This window comes from Corvus brachyrhynchos, unplaced genomic scaffold (assembly GCF_000691975.1).
Source record: "Corvus brachyrhynchos isolate BGI_N302 unplaced genomic scaffold, ASM69197v1 scaffold116, whole genome shotgun sequence".
NCBI classification, from domain to species: Eukaryota; Metazoa; Chordata; class Aves; order Passeriformes; family Corvidae; genus Corvus; species Corvus brachyrhynchos.
Window position 1 is genome coordinate 5134792 of NW_008240221.1, and position 18901 is coordinate 5153692.

The 18901-nt window shown below is 42.4% G+C and overlaps 2 protein-coding genes across 5 annotated transcripts in view; one reads left to right on the forward strand and one right to left on the reverse strand.

Moving 5' to 3' along the window:
- Positions 1–12320, forward strand: part of ATP6V1C2 (ATPase H+ transporting V1 subunit C2) — a 26691-nt gene extending 14371 nt beyond the window's left edge. The window contains exons 6-12 of one of the 4 annotated variants that reach the window (XM_008641776.2): positions 483–581; positions 1639–1707; positions 2626–2718; positions 3134–3227; positions 3539–3636; positions 4042–4171; positions 4966–5854. In XM_008641776.2, the coding sequence (XP_008639998.1) occupies positions 483–581; positions 1639–1707; positions 2626–2718; positions 3134–3227; positions 3539–3636; positions 4042–4171; positions 4966–5061 (679 nt within the window). In that variant the 3' untranslated portion in view covers positions 5062–5854. Of the gene's footprint in view, positions 1–482; positions 582–1638; positions 1708–2625; positions 2719–3133; positions 3228–3538; positions 3637–3943; positions 4172–4965; positions 5855–11866 lie in introns of those variants that run through there. The other 3 variants (XM_017744990.1, XM_017744988.1, XM_017744989.1) reach the window with 3 other exon arrangements.
- Positions 5263–18378, reverse strand: PDIA6 (protein disulfide isomerase family A member 6). The gene is made up of 12 exons (XM_008641777.2): positions 17687–18378; positions 16803–16860; positions 16016–16142; positions 15424–15530; positions 13908–14041; positions 13383–13497; positions 12327–12467; positions 11048–11132; positions 10882–10954; positions 9700–9858; positions 7615–7711; positions 5263–6868 (listed from the first exon to the last, which is right to left on the reverse strand). The coding sequence occupies exons 1-12, from the start codon at positions 17848–17850 to the stop codon at positions 6800–6802; spliced, it is 1329 nt and encodes a 442-aa protein (XP_008639999.1). The 5' UTR covers positions 17851–18378; the 3' UTR covers positions 5263–6799.
- Between the last annotated feature and the right edge of the window lie 523 nt (positions 18379–18901).

An 18901-nucleotide genomic window follows, 5' to 3' on the forward strand; every position in this document is an offset into this window, starting at 1 on the left:
GTGCCACGGCAGTCCAGGACTGCCAGAGTTCCTGTGGTGGCTTAGGTCCCTACTGACATGGGTCACTGCCTGCAGCATGGTCACACAAGCAGCTCAACAGGCTTCCTGAGAGAGCAGGTGCTTCCCACAAGATGTGGCAATGACTGGGAGCAGATGTGTACATCCCAAGCATTTACACCCTTACTGTAAAAACAATAACAGCAGAATGGTGTAATTTCACATGAAGGGCATAAACTAGCCATGTGCTAGTCACCAATAAAATTTCCTTAGTGTTAATTACTTTTTGATTCTTTTAGTTGCAGTAAAAATGACAAAACAGCCATTTCAGAAGTGTAGCTGTGTCCTTTAGCCACCTCCTTCTGGGCCTTCTTCTACCCCAGTATATACTTACTATTAGCACCTCCACCCACAGCACATTGCCTCCAAGGTTCTGCTGCTGAGTTCCTGCTGCTGTTATTTTTACTTTCTCTTCTTCACCGTAGGGGAAATCTGCTGACCCGGACCCTGGCAGACATAGTGCACAAAGAAGACTTTGTTCTGAATTCCGAGTATCTTATCACGCTGCTCGTTGTGGTGCCAAAGTAAGGCAACAGTGTGTGCACACACCCCATGTGGCATTGAGTCCCAGGCCTAAGCACGGAACTGGGCAATAGCAGGTCAGGTTGGGGCAGCTCATGAGTGCCCTTACTGGGACACAGGTGAAACCCTTAGCAAAGAAGAAAGAACAATTTCTGCCAAGAGTGGTGCTGGCACAAAAGAAGGAGACAAAAGACTGTGCCAAAACTGGAGCAGGACAATTGGGATGTAGGTTTTTCATTGTTACAAGTGGGTTCTCAATCAGTCTCCTGATAGGAATAGTATGAGCTAAAAGAAAAACAGATTCTTACTGCAGCATAGCCAGTTTCTAGAAGGAATTAGAGCTGTCCCACTCACGGTCTCTGCTGGCTGTGCCCTTGTAAGTGCCTGCACATAGGATGCCTGCCACCAATGATGAAGTTACACTATGTTCTCCTCAGAGCCCTACACAAAACTTTTCCTCTCCATATCGCCCTGTCCCAATATACACATACAGCACCCTCACTCTTCTGTCTGTGAAAACCAGGTTGCAAAAAGCTATCTGAGGTAAGTTTGTTGGGTTTATTGTCTGAGTTTATTCACCCTAAAAGCAGACGTCTCTCTTTGCAAACTCTGACCATCCCCCTGTTCCCTTTCTCTCAGTGCTGGCACTTGCCATGAGTGCAGTCTAGCACCAGATCAGCTCTGGGATTGCACGCAGCAGATGTAGCACACTTACCTGTGGATCAGGGCAGCTTGTGCAGGAGTCCTGGAGCATGGGACACTGTGTGGCAGGCTGGAAGTGTGTGCCACGTTCTTCCCCCCATCAGCTTCCTGATGTTGACCCTTCCTCAAGCCAAGATCCAAACTGAAGACTGAGAGTGTAGCACTGAGGGAAACATCTCAGCTGGTGACTAGGAGAGGAAAGGATAGGAGAGGCTTAATGTATCTTAATGACATAACCCAGCACAAAGAGCTCAACCCTTCTACCCTAAGTTATTAGCTTAATTGGCTACATATGTCAACATTTGCTGTCCAATATATAGTATTTATTTACTGTGCTTTGTTTTGTGTTGCTCAAAGGTCAAGCTACATACAGTGGCAGAAGACCTATGAATCACTCTCGGATATGGTAGTGCCTCGCTCCACCAAGTAAGTGAAATTCAAAATTCAGCTCCCTGTTTGTTTCAGAGATTCCTGTCATGTTTCAGCCCCTTAAATTGGTGGATCCTGGAGGAAATCCCTAGTCTAATGCATAGGCTCTGCATTAACATATTTGCAATTCAAATAGAAATTAGTTTGTTGAAGGGAAGTAGGGATGAAAGAACAAAAGTCAGTTTCTTTACAATTAGCTTGTTCCCTTTTCCAGTAATCTGTTTCTTTCTGCTTTCAACCAGGCCGTTGCTTCATTTTGTGTAAAACAGGCAATTTATTACATTAATTGAGGTATAGTTCAGACATGTGCAATCACATAGAGTTTTGTGGAAAGTATTTTATAAAAAGATCAACCACTAAATTTGCATTAATTGCTTCCTGTTGTAGGATAGAATAATTCAGCATACTGTCATTTGCACTAGTAAATGCCATATTAACTCCTCCTTTCACCTGGGGTGAAAAATCTTTCCTAGGACTTAAGTATTCCACTGCTCAGCTCACACAGACCATGAGATTGGGTCCGGGGCACAAGAACTGAGTATTACCTGAAATGGAGAAAGTGGAAAGCACAGAGAAAGAAACAAACTATTTGCTACTGCCTGTCTCAAAACCACAAGTGCATGTAAAGGTGGGGGAATATTACCAGGAAACACAGAAAAATCAGGCAGGCAGAATGTGTGTATACTACAGTGGGTTCAGGAACTAAACTAACTGAGTTTTGCATTGGAGATAGAGTAGGCAGTGCAAGTAAAGTCATTGTTCCCTGTTTCAGTCACAGCAGTTTCCAAAAAGCAGGGTATTGTTCAGTATCATAAATGAAAATAAAAAGAATTGCAGAAGGGGAAGGCGAGGTAGGTAAAAAAGGCATGAGGGATTTGCCATGTCAAATCATAGCAGTGGATTTCCCTCCCACAGAATGATTGCTGAGGATGCAGAGGGAGGACTCTTCACTGTGACCCTATTTAGAAAAGTGATGGATGACTTCAAGGCTAAAGCCAGGGAGAACAGGTAAGAAGCACTTGACTGCTGGGCATGGCAGGCTAGCGAGATGAGGGTAAGGTGTGGCTTGCTGTGTGTGCAGCATGCTGAATCCATCACTGCTTTTAGGACTTCTTGACTGCTTGGGCTGCTGTTGGTCCTAAAGCCACTGAGAAGGCAGGGTGGGAAGGAGCTTTGGTAGCAGAATCAGTAGTCCTGTTCTACAAGCTCCAAGTTACAGATCCTGGAATTGTACTTTCTGCTCTCATACTGCTGACAGCAGGAAGCTGGCTTTCTGAGGGTGACTTCAACTCCCACCCTCCACATGCTTTTAACTTGTTAAATGGATAGCAGCTTCCCACACTTGCTTCTCCAGGAGAAAAAGAAATGAATGTGCATATTGCCTGGACTACAGCTTGTGAGACCAAATGCCATTCCATTGCAGGTTCATGGTTCGAGAATTTTATTATGATGAGAAGGAACTGAAATGTGAAAAGGAAGAGCTGATGAAATTAGCTTCTGACAAAAAACAACAATACGTAAGTGAGCACCTCATGAGCTGATGGCCCGCATAGTGGTGGCCTTTGCTACCAGCATTTGCCTAAGCATCTCACTCAGAAAAAGCTTTGTGGTTCCAACAATCTCCAGCGAGCTCCATTTAGCCCATAAAACTGAGGCACGGGATAAATAACATGTTTTGCCCAAGGTTACTTGAGTTTCTGATAGACTGGGAGCCACTATCAGGCTGCCTGGGAACTATCCCAGCAGCCCACAATGGCCTCAGTGGCAGCGTTGGCTGTGGAGCTGCTTCACTCAGTGAGGGGATCACAGCACTGTTCTGCTCTCACAGGGCCCCTTACTGCGCTGGCTGAAGGTGAACTTCAGTGAAGCATTTGTGGCTTGGATTCACGTGAAAGCCTTGAGAGTTTTTGTTGAATCTGTCCTGAGGTAAGTGGGTAAACACAGAGTGCAGGCAGAGATTCCTGGGGAAGTCAGACGTACAGCTCTCTTCCTGGTCCAGTTCCTTTGTGGGAGGAACCCTTACACACCTTGTTTTGTCTTACACACTTCACTCCAGGAGCTCACAGGAGACAATACAGATGTCCACCAAAAAGGTGACATATGAATCTGATGAAAAACTATTCTTTGGGGGCACATACAGGGAAGGGGAAAACAGAAAGAGACTGTTTAGTTGACTTTTGGCTTCAAAAAGAAAATGCTTTCCAATAAGGATGCAGCATTGTTTCTGCAACAGACCACCAGCTGGCATGCCTGGAGGCTGAGGAGGGAGAAGGGCAGGAGCAGACAGCTGTGCCCCTTCCCAGCAGATGATCGTATATGTTGTATTCCGAGGTATGGCCTCCCTGTGAATTTCCAAGCAATGCTGCTGCAGCCAAATAGGAAGTCTGTAAAGCGCCTGAGAGACGTCCTGAACGTGGTCTTCAAACACCTGGATGAAGTTGCAGCAGCAAGTATAATGGATGTATGTATTTGGACTGCAAGTACACAGGCTGTAGCTTCTCTCAACTTAGCTAAATGAACACTTCCACTGTCCTGGGGTTAGAGCATGCATCTCCTCACATCTTGCAATGCTAAGAGCCCTGGATGCAGCTCTAATCCCACCTCGTTACAAACTGGATTAGAGTAGGCTCAGATTATGAGGCAGATGCATAGAGATTGCTTACACTTTCTGTTGAAGCATCTGACGTTTACAGCTACCAGAACAAAACAGGTCAGCTCAATTATGGCTGTTCCTCTACATAAAAAGCTTAAAATCTACTATAAACATTCAGATCAACACAAGCAAGAAAAATTAATTTGGAACTAAATCCTAGGACTGTGACACCTCTGTCCCCTGTAAAAGGCTGTCATTCATAAATAATGGCCTTCAGCAAGCAGCAGTACTTGCGTTGTCCTCCCCGTATCTTGAATTACAATTCAGAACAATTTAGGCTAAAGCAATGAGCTAGCAGGCCTTCAAAACAGCCTAAAACCGGCAAGCACGAGTCCCACTGCATGAAGGGGGGACAGAGATGAGCTGCTCTAAAGCTGAAGCACGCAAAAATGCTACAAGTTCATGACATAGCACAAGCATGCATTCTCAATGCTAACTACATTAGGCAACCTGAAACAAGAAGCAGAGCAGATTCTCAGTGGTGAATTCCCCACCTTAAGCATGGCAAATAAAAAGTTCCATTGCACCTGTGGGAGAGGAGCACAAAAGCAATCCCCTGCAGCTTGGGTTACTGGTACTAAAGCCATTACTTCCTTTTGCAGCCTGGCATGGACATCCCTGGGCTACAACTGAGTAATCAAGAATACTATCCTTACGTCTATTTCAAGATTGACCTCAGTCTTCTTGACTGCAGTTAAAGAAGAATTGCTCAAGCTTCATCTATTACTTTTCAAGCCTCTCATGTTACTGTAAAACAATCTTTAGCTGCTGAAAGTCAAATTATAATGCAGATGCTGTAGCAGGATAATCTTCCTATCACTTCTAGTAATTTTTACAGTGACTACAATATAAGCATCTCTTATTCATAGCTTTACAAAAATATATTTCAGAGGCAGAAGTACTATGGTAGTATTTATTTTTTTTTGGTAAAGTACAAAGATGGAATATCTATTGGACTTGAAATAAAACAATTTAAAGTGTGGCAGCTAATGGATCTATTAGGTGTATACAGTCCTCTTTTTCTAACAAAGCAAACTTAAAAAAATCGAAACAGAAAAAGTAGAAAGCATCAGAGCAAAGCCCAAAGTTCCTTTAACAAAAAAACCAAAAGCTTAAGAGGAAAGATCCTCAAAAGTGCTGTGGAACTTATCATAATATGACTTACAGTCCCAAGTACTCACGAGTTTAGTTTTTGCAAAGGTATTTCAGTTAGAACAGTTCCACTAGAGCTCATCTGCTGGGATGACTTAAGAGCTGGAGCACATCTCCTGCATGGAATCAGCAGTTACTGCTGGCTGCCTGTGGTTTCGACACTGCCTTTCATGGGGGTGAGCTATGGGCAATCTCTTACAGACACAAGATGACAAATATCCTCATTATGTTATTTCCTTGAAAGAAGGGGAATCTTTCAGCTCTTTCATTCCTTATTTATAAACAAGCTGATCACATCAGGGTCACTTCACTAGACACCAATATACAAGACATGGAGAGCAATAAAATAATTGTACTTTTATTAAAAAAGCAGCAGTAAACATCCCTATTCCCAGTCCTGATTCCCCTTCCAAGGAAATAGCAATTCAGATCAAAACAATGCCAGATGGGAAGTGAAGAAATATTACACAATTTGCTGGAGACAGCACCAGGGTGGTTTTCTGTTAGCACCTGGAAATCCTTACGCCCTAAAACATGGATTAGCTTCATCACTAATCCAGGGGAAAGACCAACAGCTCCCAGCATCTCTCATTGCAGCAGCAACCCCACTTCCAATGTATAAATGATGTTATGAAGTCTGGCACAAAGAAAGAGAAAGCCCCTGAGAAGGAATAGGAAAAGGAAGACTGAAGAGCATTTAAACTAAGATTGTCCATCTTACCAGGCTTTAGGCCAAACTGTCAAGATCTCACAGCAAGGAGGTGGTTTAGGACTCCCCTCTGCACAAGCCTCTCTATTCTACAGTTCACTTTCAAGAGCCATCCAAAATGGGACTGCTTGTATTATGTGTACCTTTCTTACTCTATACAAGACTAACACTGTGTGTCAAAAAATATTTTATTCTTTAATTGAAACAGAAGCTGAGCAGGTTCCACCTCCATGAAAAAAATTACAGTTAAAATTGGTTACACTAACAGCCTCCAGTAACACTCAAACAGCACATTATCAACAAAATAAAAACCAAGATGTTCCGAAGAAATATCCATGTTGTCCCCAAAATATTTGTTACACAGAATACAATCAAGTTTACTGGTTATGAAAATTCATAGAATTTCTGCAATGTTTTCTTGAGATGCGTACAGTCCACTGCTGCAGTGCATCCAATAGCACAGTGTGTCATGTGCTACTTCTCCATGAAAAGGCCACTGAAAAATCTGTCTGATTGTGATCCAGGCTGCAAACTGCTGCGCAGACTTTCCCAAGAAAAGAAGTTTCCTGAAGATCTCACAGCTCATCTTTATCCCAGTCATCCAGATCCACATCACTGAGATCAATGTCATCTTCAACTGGAAGCTGTGAAAAAGAGAAGGTTTTGAGTACATGTTTAGAAGCACTTAGTGCCAGGAGATCCCTGAATTGGAAAGATTCTTACTTCATCCTGAGAGTAAAGCTCTCTCCTGTTGTCTCTTTCATTCATAAAGCTCCAAGTGCACTAAGCACAGGACAAGTGATCAGAGTTTAGACTAGGAGATTGTTTTTTACTCATCAAAATACTCCAGGTGAAGGCTATACCAATAAACTATGTACCAAATTACTACCATGTTGCATGTTTTTATCAGTCTGAAGTAGATCAAAGGACTGCAGTAACTTTGGTTTTTACAGCAATGTTGAACCTTAAGAAGGTAGACTTAAGTCACCATGTTATTTATTACACAGGCTTTACCTGACAAGCTTTCTGGCATTAAGACCTTGATGGCAAGGTCAGCATATTGCAGAACCCAAGTCTCCACAACACTCGGGTCTTGAATACATGCACTACTACCTCCCTTAGTCAGCACTGGTAATACATTTCTGCCTCAAGGGATCCAGCTTTCAGATCACATCCTAACAGTCAGGCAGGAACATCTGATCCACAATGTCAGATGGTCAATGTGCCATTTGGTCTGCTGGCAGGATTTAGATAATGGGAAACCATCAACACAACTTGCCACAATCTTGTACAAACAAGAACTTTCACACTAACAGGTGTTAGTTACTCTATCTTGTCACTTCTGAACCCAGCAATTCCTCAGCACTTTCAGAAATGGAGCACCTCTTACCTCACCATCTTTGCCATCCCAAGGTTCAACTGAATGAATTTTGGGGAAAGCTCCACCACCCACTGGTGCTGTAGAGCCACGACCAACGGAGAGTTCCCTGAGACAAAACAAGTAAAAGTTAAATTTAAGAAATTCCTCCAACCTCTATCCACCTGGAACAAAACCTGCTTCAGATAAAAGGAAGACAACTTTAAGATTTCATCTCTAAGTAAATCTAAACTGTCTGAATGCAAAAACTTCAAGAAGCAGAAAATGACAGAGCCCTTAAAGCAGCATTGAAAATTTACAATTGGATGCAAAGACATCTGTGATTTACACTATTTCATATTTCAGCAGTGTAAAAATCACAGATAAGTGCAGCCTCTTTAACAGTTTATCACTTAAGGTATCTCCAACGGGAGCCTGTAATTCTAGTTCTGGAAGTCACCTGCAAATGTTAGTGGGAATCACCAGTGATCTCCATTAGTGGAGAATTAGCCTCCATGGGTTCCAAAGTTCCTGCAACACAAAGGGTGTGAGGTAACCAGCTTCTGTTTGAGACACTCCATCCTGCGCTTGCTAGTTAGGCTTGCTCAAAAAGCCCAGCATTAAAATCCTGAGGAGCTACTCCCTTTGCATCTTTCAGAAGCAAATAAGACTGTATTAGCATTCCTCCCTAAGTGGAGTTCACAATTTTTTTGCTCTTCAAAGTGCCAGTTTCCTTACTTGTGGTTTACACTGCTGAGACAGCCTATTAGGCTGCACAAGCTGCCTACAGCAGCTGAGTGAATGGAATGGCCAGCCACACCAGCTGTGATTATACTGCTTTCTCTAGGCAGCACAGCTGAGCTGAAGTGTCAAGTAAGAGATTATTCTAGCAAGTAGGCTGCGTGATAAGACAATACCAAACCAATTACCTAATGCAATATATGCTGTTAAACTGGCTGTTGTGTCCTGGAAGCACCATCCAACCTCACCCAGGAGAGGCTTCACTAAGGTGGATTTTACAGACTAAGAAAATTTGTCATGTCTGACAAAAGCAGACACTTCTCTCGTGTGCATTAGTACAAACTGTCTGGTATTTCTCTTCTTCCATCTGAATCCTGAATTTTACTTGATGCTCTAAGAACGTTTCTTTTTTCAGCATTTAGAAGAAAGTCTGATCACTTTCACAAGTAAGAGTATTAGCACTGATTCTATTAATCCAGCAGGAACTGCATTCAGTTAATGTGCTTCTTATGGCAAGGTGGGGAGAGGCTGTTGCAGTTGCTTTTGCAGTTCTGGCTGTTCTCTGCCATTCTCCAAGGACAGACATGGAAGTAACACTGCTAAATGTAAGGTCTCAAGGGCTCTTGCATAACTTATGGCAGCTGGTGCTTTACCTGGAAGCAGAGTTCCCAATTCACTTTGACCGCACTAAAGTAACAGTTTAAGTTTAGCTGCTCTGTTTCAGTGCTGACCTTCTGTCATCCTCTCCACTTCCTCTCCCTATTCCATTCTTCCCCCGCACTGGCTCTTGCCCAGCTACACAAGAGGCAGTTTCAGGGAACTTGTGCTGAGCAGTGAGCTACTGACTTTTTGGATGGATTGTTTCAGCTCCCCCAATCAATTTATCAAGTGCTAGGAGAATGGAAAGGTGGCAGGGGGAAGACAGGACTAGACTGAATTAGAAAGATGAACAGCAATATACAGAAGCTCAGGAACTTCAACAGCACCCATTTAGATTCCCACAATGGGAACATTCCCATTACTAAGGACTAGTCAGAATGCACCACTTGAATTAAACGAAATTCATTACTAAGTTATTTCTTAAGTTACCAGAGAAACAGAATTTTTCAACATCAAAGCCCACTTCTATTTTCAACAGTTTTACTAAAACTACCTATCTTAAGTCTAAATGGCCAACTTAATTCTGCACACCACAAAAAGGTAATGACTGCTTTATTGCAATCCCCACTGAAGCCATCCCTTTCCTCCACTGTGAATTCTCATTATCTTAGTTCTCTTAACTGTGCAAGTCTTGTCTGATCCAGGAGAGTCTGCTTGTGGTTTAAAGAGTCATAGCCCCAGTTACAGGCAGATTTAAGTCACTTGAAGATTTCATACCTGAGAAACTCATTAATCCCTTGCTCACTGAATGATCCTTTCAGAAGGGCAAATTTCATCTTCCGAGCATTAACAGCTGCCATTGCTGGATACCCAAAGCCTCCAATCCCCAGAGAGCTCTCAAGATCTGACTGAGCACCTGCTTCTGTCCACAGCCACCTTGAGGAAAAGATGAAATAGAAAATTAATAATCAGGATAGGCACTACAATTATTTTCAAATCACACATATCCTGCAATCCTGCAGAGTTCAAGCAGGGCTCTGTATTGCCCTTGACACTTTCAAAGTCAGCAGGGAAAAGGAGGGTCCTGATCGTGAACCTTGCAACAGAAGAAAGCCCCCTCTCAGAAGCACCTCTAGGCCAGTCCCACCCACACAGCCACTGTAAGTTGAGTAAGACCAGCCACCAAACACAGTGCAGGGGAAGAACTGTGTTACCATCCTGCACAAACTGCTACACTTTAGCTGGTCCTAAGGAAAGTTTTTAAGTACTCAAGTCACAGATGGAAAGATTACAAAGTCCTGCCCAAATATCACTATAGAGGATTTCTAGCTAAGGACACTCAGTATTTGTTCCTCACTCAGGTCTCAGTTCCTCTAATGCTTAGCAAGTCCTCTGAGGAACCTCTGAAATGAGCCAATCTCAGCATTTTCCCCCAGGCTTTCATCCCATTTTTCTCCCTTTCACAGCATTCAGTGTGACAGAACAGCTCTCACTTCCTGGTAAGTCCTGGAGATCCTAACCTGCACCTGAGAGAAGGAGGAAAGGCATAGCCTGCTGGCCTTTTCTTTGACAGCATGAAACTGGTTAATAAACTGCAATTTACTTGTTTTTTTGAGAATTCAACAGTCACACTGGCAGACTAACTGACCAGCAGCGGACAGTAAAAGAAACCTCCCTAAAATACTTTAGTATTCAGGACAAGAGTAAAAGATGCTTAATCTCATTAATGCTTAGATATCACTTGTAAATGCAGAATTTGAGAGGTGGATGAAAATTTAAAAAAATTGGTTAAGGTCACAACATCCCCTTCTCCAGTAATTAGTGAAATATCAAGATATGCTACCCTGAACAAGGAACAACTCCTTTCTGTAGCTAATCGGGTATCATACAAATTTTATCCCGTTACCCCCAGAAATGCTCACTTCTTTTCCAAGACACCCAGTGAACAATGACACTTACCCCCACATTTTCTTTTTGTATTTTTCAGCCATTTTTAACATGACATCCAGGTAAGAATTTCTCCCTGAAGCTCCTGTTTGTTAGACAGAATTGGACAAGTTAAAAAACACAACTACACGCTTTAGGTGACAAATTCATACAAAAGTCTGCTTGCTTGTATGTGTACCTGTGTCAAGAATATGAGGCAGGACAGAAATGATGCAGAGCTGATGAGCATCACAGGTACTCTTCAGAACATCCTCACTAATTATCTAGACAAAAGCATCAGAAAGTCAATTACAGTAAGACTTGGTCCTTCGGTTGTGACTGCACTTCCCTCCAACAGCCTAATAACTCTATCCTACAAGGTAGTAAGTACTGAAACAACTTGACACAAGAGCTTACAAGTCTCTCCTAGTTCAGTGGTCCCCAGCACAAGAGTAATTTACAAAGAGTTCACAAAGTCTTCTGTTGAGCTTTGCAGCAACAGGAAACTAAGCAGTACCAAATAAGGCTTACAGAAAGCACAGTCAGATGTCACTTCTTGCTCAAAATCACTATCCTTGCCCGGGGCTAGAAAGAGCAACCCCAGGCCTATGTAAATGCCTGTGAGCACAAGGAGAGCCAGCAGAGGCAGCCTTTGCTGTGGATAAGAATGTTCAAGCAACAGTAACAGCAACACTGGTTTTGTGGGATCTGTCTCAAAAGGGAATTGATCGAGTGACCTACACCAGTGGTCTCCAACCTTTGATTGTGCATCCCACCGGTAAATAAATTTCTAAGCATGGAGCCCCTGATATATATAAATCAACTATATGCATATGCACATACATCAACATGCATTGCTGTATTAATATTAGAAAGCATACAAAATAAAAAATTTAGAAGGATAAGAAGATGAAATAAGCACCATTTAAAAATATCTTTAGGTTTATTAATAGTGCAAATGCCTTGGTTTTTTCCTTCCTACATCCCAATGGACTGTCTTGTGTGCACCTCACTTTAGAGACAAGTGATCACCATTTCAAATCTACCAACAGCAAGCTGAAAAAAGAAGTCGCCTTACAGAGGGTGGAGTTTTTTGAACAACAAGCAAAACTACTCATCATGCGTCTCCTAACAAACACTTTACAAATTACAAGGCCATGCCCTCTTATTGGAAGAAAAGAGGTGGGGCACAGAACCCAACTTTTTCACTCCTCAAGAGCAGATTCAGACCCCCTGGCACCATCCTGTCAATGCCTTCACTGTATCAATTCGGATAGTCCTCTAGACAACAACAAATTTACAGTAGAAATGAACATTCAGCTTTTTGTTATTTAAGACTTGTCATCCTTCACTTTCTGGGGCAAAACGGTGCACAAACAACTCACTTAGGCAGTTTTATTTAGAGTTCATATAGACCTGTAAAAACTGCTGCCAAGAGTATGATAGAAAAGCAGTTTGAGAAAATGATGTAGAGGTACCTCCAGGAGCTCAGGTGGTGGTGCATTATCAGAAAACAGATCCAGAGCACGAGCAATGATGTCAGATCTAGTTCTCCCACCATCATAATCAACAGGGTCTTCTCCTTTCTGGAAGATTTTAATGGTGGGAAATCCACGAATCTGCAAGACAAGTTTAACCCATCAGCTCAAATAAACCTGAATATTTATGGTGGAAATTATCTGCTTGTCTGATGTGTTCTAGATTAAGAGCAAGGGAAGAGATTCAACATCTTTGTGTATCAAGTCTCATATGTTCTGACTGAACTTGAATTTTGTAGCTTCCTACCTTTGCAACCATTCAAAACAAGGGTAATGTACGCTATAACCCTGCTTTGGGGTTTTGGCCTGATGAACCAGCAAAGGTTTCATCTCAATTTAGATGCACCAAGCAATGCAGGTGTAAGTACCATGAGGACTATCTTTACACTTCGTATCTATTAGACATTAATTTCCTGATTTGTCTGTGGGGGAACAATACTGTGCCTATATGGCAACAAGTGGACTGTATGCTCCTTCTGCTACACTTCCAGTAAATCTTGCTCAATGTTTCCCTTCACTGTCAGTCATGTGCACTTAGAGGGAAACTACACAACACACTGTAAGCTCCGTGGACTGTACTACAAATCCGAGAGTATCTGCTCTCTTTTGGCAAGCAACACACCTCATCTGGCCAGCTGATATTGTCTGAGTGATCCCTGATAACTGGCTGCAAGGGTTCCAGAGATGCCCAACCAGCCTACAGTCCGAAGAGAGAGACCTCTTACTCCAGATGATACAGGTACACAAGGTCTTATGGAAATAAACAGCCTTTCTCCTCAGCAATATCCAAGTTAATTCTTTTCCTCTCTCTTCATTGATTTATATTGTTACTGACATTCATGAATTATTTGAGGGAAAAAAACTGAATGTGTCACTTATTTTTAGCACAAAACATTTAAGTAGTACCAGATTAAGGAACAGTTCAGTAAGGATTGAAGAGAAATCTGACTTGGTAGAGATGGAAAGGCAATTGTAACCACTGCAAAGCACACTCACCCCATATCGGCTTGCCAGCATCTGATTGACTGTTGCATCTACTGCAGCCAGCTTTACTTTTCCTTTTGTTTGATCCTTCACCTCAGTGGCAGCAGCTGCCCATTCTGGCTCCAGGCTGAAAAACAGAGAGTACAAGTGTCCTAAGCTCTCTCAGAGCTAGGAAAAGTACACCACACTTCAACATTATGTAGCATGTTTTACTCAAGAAAAAAATTCTCTTGCTGAGAATGACAGCTAAGAGGGTTATCCAAACAAGACTGATGTCCTGCATCTGAAGGAATGAAAAGTTTAATATAGCTTCTGGATCTTATTTCTACTGATAACTGGGAATTTTACTGCTAAGGATTGCAGCCAGAGCAGCACCAAGGGGCCCTGAGCAGAAGCCCACACATTTTTGTTAGATCACCTCACAAAAAACCTCATTTCTGGTATACCAGAGATGCAAGGTCTCTTTTAGGGGATTAAGGGTATTACACAAAACAGGCACTAACAGGAACTGAATTGTTGAAGAAAAACCTCATTTACTTTTTGCAGTGCCCACACCATGGGGCATAAAACTCCACCATCCACACATCATCACTATTTATGACATTCTTATCAAAGCTGTCATCAGTCAGCTCAATCACATCCTTCTTATCTCCACCTCCGCTCTGCCGGCTCTGTAAGAAACAAACAGACCCTCGTGTAAGAAGTAACCAAAACTGGTCTCCCACACAGGCCAACTCCTGTGTGTCACATTGCACCAAATTATCTTTATTTGAGCAAGATACAAAACAGGCAGTGTTAGGTCATACAACTTTCCCTTTTTAAAACTGACAGTACACACAGCCTAGTCCCCACAGCACTTTCAAAACACAGCAAATGAACCTTCTCTTGAAAAAGGAGAAATCAGGTCAAAATGACCACCAAGAAGATGTGGGAACACTTTCTCAGTTCTTCATGCTCTGATCTGTCCATGAACAAAGTGCTCTCCAACCCCTACCTCTATCTCTAGATAGACTTGGTTCTAACCAAGTTCTGGTTTCCAGGCAAAACAAACATGGGGGAGCATGATACACACTACAGGGTAAAGTCCACCCAGGTCTTCTATCTGGCCACCCTGAGGATGTCAGACTGTACCCTGCACCATGATTTAGAAACAGTAGTAGGACCCAGAAGCTTTTCAATTTACCTTCAGGGAGAAATCCAGCAAGCCAACTTCAGAAAAACACTACCAAATTAAAAAACCTTAATCAGTCTAACTTAGACTAGGACTAGGCAAATGGTACCTCAGCCACCTGGAGAATAGCGCTAACAGGAACCCCAAAGTTCAAAAGGAGATGCACCTGGGGAGTAACAGCCCCATACACCAGCACACACTCAGAACTGATTAACTGGAAAGCAACTTTTCAAAGAGGAACATGAGTGTCCTGGTGGACAAGCTGAACATGAGCCAGCACTGTAACCCTGTGGCAAAGGTGTCCAACAGCCTCCTGAGCTGCACTAGGCAGAGTTGCCAGCAGGTCTGAGGAGGGAATCTTTTCCTCTGCTCAGCACAATGTGGAACACCTGGAGTGCTGGGTCTACTTCTGGGGTCCGCCACAGAACAGGCATGGACACACTGGAGGAAGTCCAGCCAGAGCTGATTAAGGGCTTTAAGCATCTGACATTTGACGAGAGGGTGAAGGAGAGCAAAGAAAACAAAGGCAGGCTCTTCTCTGCAACAAGAGACAAAAGGGATGAAGTTGAAATTAAAGAAATACCATTCTATGATTCCATAACCTAAAACATAAGAGAAAGGATTTCTACTGTGAGCATGGTCAAACATTGGAACAATTTCCCTGGAAAATGCAGTCCATTTGGAGTCTCAGTTCTTGGAGACACACAACTTTAAGGAACACAGGCCTGAGCAATCTGCTCCAGCTGGCCATGCACTGGGCAGGGTGCCTGGACTAGATAAAACTCCAGACATCCCTTCCAATTCTGTGACTGAGTTGGAAGCTTTGATCTCCTGTACAAGACAGTCTCCAGTTGAAAAACAAACACATTTTCCCTCAAATACCTGTTTTCCAGAACTGTATCCTCCACTTCTGCCACTAAGACGTTCTTTCACCAGGGACCGAAGAGCATTCAGAGCAGCATCGACAATAGCATCACTTGTCCTGCCACCTGCAGTGCAGAAAAATAGGTGATCAAACCATCAAAAGGCCAGTTTAAGGTGTGCTCCTAACTTAATTACAAACTTAATCCTCCCTCACCCTAATGACCTATCAGGAAAAGCAGGACTGGGCTATGAGCGATACAATACTAGTGGTGGGACATCTGACTTAAACACAAGCAGCAGGACTGACTTCACTACACCTTTTCATTACCTGGCTTTTCTGAGGAGGGGTGACTCTACAGCAAGCTCCAAATAAACAGGAAGAAAGGAATAATTCCTTCAAATTGCCTATCAAGCACCAACTATGAACTGCAGGTGGGACTGTTAGACAATGCTAAGACATACACAATTTGGTCAAACCACTCCCACACATCTGTCTCTCAGTTACTACAAGAACTAGACAGGAAGGAAACACCACACAACACAGCTACCATAATTACTGCATTCAGGGAAGTTTTTAGGCATGCAACATTTAAAAGATCATCACATTTACCCTGATAATCCTCTGCTTTGTTTTTGTTGGCTCCAAATATCTTGATAGTAGGAAACCCTCTGACTCCATACTGTCCACCCAAGGACTGATGTTTATCTGCATCTACTGCACCCACTTTCACTACACCCTGCAGAAACAAAACAAAAAGTGACACCTAAGACTTCTACAGTGATTTAATACCTTTTATACTCTCTGCTGGGGGCACAAGGGAAACAGGGAAGAGAGAGCGACAGTTACTAGGACAGCAACAGAATAGTCAACAGAAGAGAGGTATTTCCCCCCACCAGCATACAAAACACTATAAATGTCCACTTCTTCCTTCAGTGTGACAAAATAAATTTTAAATTGTTTGGGCCATTATTTAGTTGGGTTTTTTTGTTTGGTTTTCTTAGAAGGAGAATATATATATATATTTTACATAGGCAAGAGTTCAGCTAATCATGACATGACTAATTTTTCTATAATTAAAAAAACAGTCAACACCAATGGTTTACAAAGCTGTTTTCAGTCCTAGAGAACAGTAAATGGGAATTCACAGGGACAGAACTGACTTTCTTCCTCTACAATTCAATGGCTTCTTTTAAAAAGAATACAACAAACCAAACCAAACAAAAATCCTGGATTTCAAGTTTTCAAGTGCCTGAATAACACTTCTCTGGCTAGACAAGTATGATTAAAGTGATAATGGTTTTAAGGACCAAACCCCTCCATGTTCCCAATCCAGATGTCAAACAGCCAAACTCTCTTCAATCCACTTCCACAAGCACATTTGAAAGCCTAAACTTACTTTTAAAGCTGTTGCTGCTTTCTTCCACTCAGGGGTTAGCCTTTGACAATGACCACACCTTTTAGAAAAAAAAAACCAAAAAATGGTAAATGTCATTCAGATCTGACAACTATTTCACAGTCATTCACAGCAAACTGTAGGAGACTGAGGATTTACTCATGAAGAGAAGAGACTACACCACAAGATCACATCATTGCTCAGGCTTCTGAAGAAAAACCTCCACATTATATAGACCGCAGCAACACTAGAAGAGGCACAGCAAGGCTTCCCCTAAACCCCTCAGCCCAGACACAGTCCAGCTGTTGCAACAAAAGGCCACTTTCTTCAGAATGTGGAGCTTTGGATGGCAGTATCACAGAGGATTTGTACAATGACGGAATATATATATCACCAGAATTTAAATGGAATAGACTCCGTACTCTGGACCTGAGCAGAACAGGAGACAAAGAGAGATGCTAAATTAAGATGCACAAAGCCAGTATTTTTCAATGGAAATTGGAAATTTTAAGTGTGATATCAGATCTGTGCTCTCACATCAGAATTACGTTCAGGAACACAGAAGTGAGAGACCTTCTCATTTACCTACTGCACTTTAATCAGTCATTTTAATACTAATTTAACCAGAAAAATTGAAGTAGAAAAATGGCATATAAGATTTTGCTAGCAGACCCTATTTGCCAAATTGAAATGCCAATTCCTGCCTTTTTCCCCCGTGAAAATATTTAAAACAGGAATCACAGGTACAGCTATTTTGCCAGTCATGTGACCATCAAAATGACAACTGTGCTGTCAACAGCTGAATGAAACCTTGAGCTGATCAGCAGCAGATTCCTGTGCTGCTCCTCTGTGATTAGAGCAAGCAAGTACACAGCTGCAGTTCTTACCATGGGGCATAGAACTCCACGAGCCACAGGCTCTCGCTTTGGATGACCTCCTTGTTGAAATTAGTTGGTGTGAGCTCTATCACATCATCACTGGCTGAATATAAACCATTAACTGCCAGGAACAAAGTGCAGCTCACTGTGCCTACAACGAAAAGCAAAGACATCAGCACTCCTGTTGAACATCCATGCCTCTCCTGTTGCCACTGCTAAATCATCTCCCCACTCTTTGCAAATCAGCAGTGGTGGGAAGGGATTCCAGTTAGACCAGATAAAAAAGGAAGTTAAGGCAAGATAGATGCTCTCCCTCCTCACTTAAAACATGATTCCATAGGATCACATAAAATAGGGTCTGTGCCTAAAGCTAGCTTGAGTTATGCCACTCCTGTTACGGCTCTATAGAGAGACTTGTGTCAAAGCTCCTACCCTAACTTTTGCTGGTACCAGACCACCAGAACTTCTCCAGGGATCCCCACAATCAGCTATGTTTTCTTCCAGTTCTCATAGAAACTCCTAAGCCAATTGTTCAAACCTCTTGCACAGCAGGCACTCAAACACATCTTTTATAGGATCACATCATGCAGGACTGTCCCAACTAGGTTTGGCACAGTTACACTGATTTTAGGACAAGCACTTGATGCACTGGTAGTGCATCGTTCTTGCTCATGAGGATCTTAGTCTACCATTGATTTATCTCTTTAGCATAAAGAGATAAATCAATGGAGAATAACAGCTAAATCTCTCTGGTTAATAACTCAAGCACTCTGAGAATGCTAAAAAAATAACATTAAAAGATAGAAGGAAATTGCTTTCTCTTATAGCTTTGTACTTCTGATAATTTCTGGAAGTTATTATTGCTTCAGACTTTGTACATAAAATCTCATAATCCTTCCTTCTACCTAGTCAGGGAGATTTGAGAGATGACTTGATGAGAGATGACAAGCATCTGTGTAACAAAAAGCACCCAACAAAAGACTTTTCTTAATCCACTAAAGACTGGAGGGAGCAAGAGCTCAGACACCCAGGTTAGAACCAGACAAAAAATAGCTTTACTGCAAGTGGTTAACTTGAATGGGAAGCTGCACAGTCTCTCTCAAGACTCAACACGAGAGAAAAACAGGTCAACGATGCAGAAATGCTACAGCACATGGTATACAGATTGCACAGCATCACCTACACTTTATCAGTCCCACACAATTAAAGCTGGTTTCATTACCC

Coding starts and splice junctions, on each gene's coding strand:
- PDIA6 (XM_008641777.2), bottom strand. CDS start 17,850: ATGTCTTTGCTTTTCGTTGTAGGCACAGTGAGCTGCACTTTGTTCCTG. Junction 14,042..15,423: donor GATACAGTTCTGGAAAACAG/GTATTTGAGGGA, acceptor TGTTTCTTACAG/AGCCGGCAGAGCGGAGGTGG. Junction 11,133..12,326: donor CACCACCTGAGCTCCTGGAG/GTACCTCTACAT, acceptor GCTTTTGTCTAG/ATAATTAGTGAGGATGTTCT.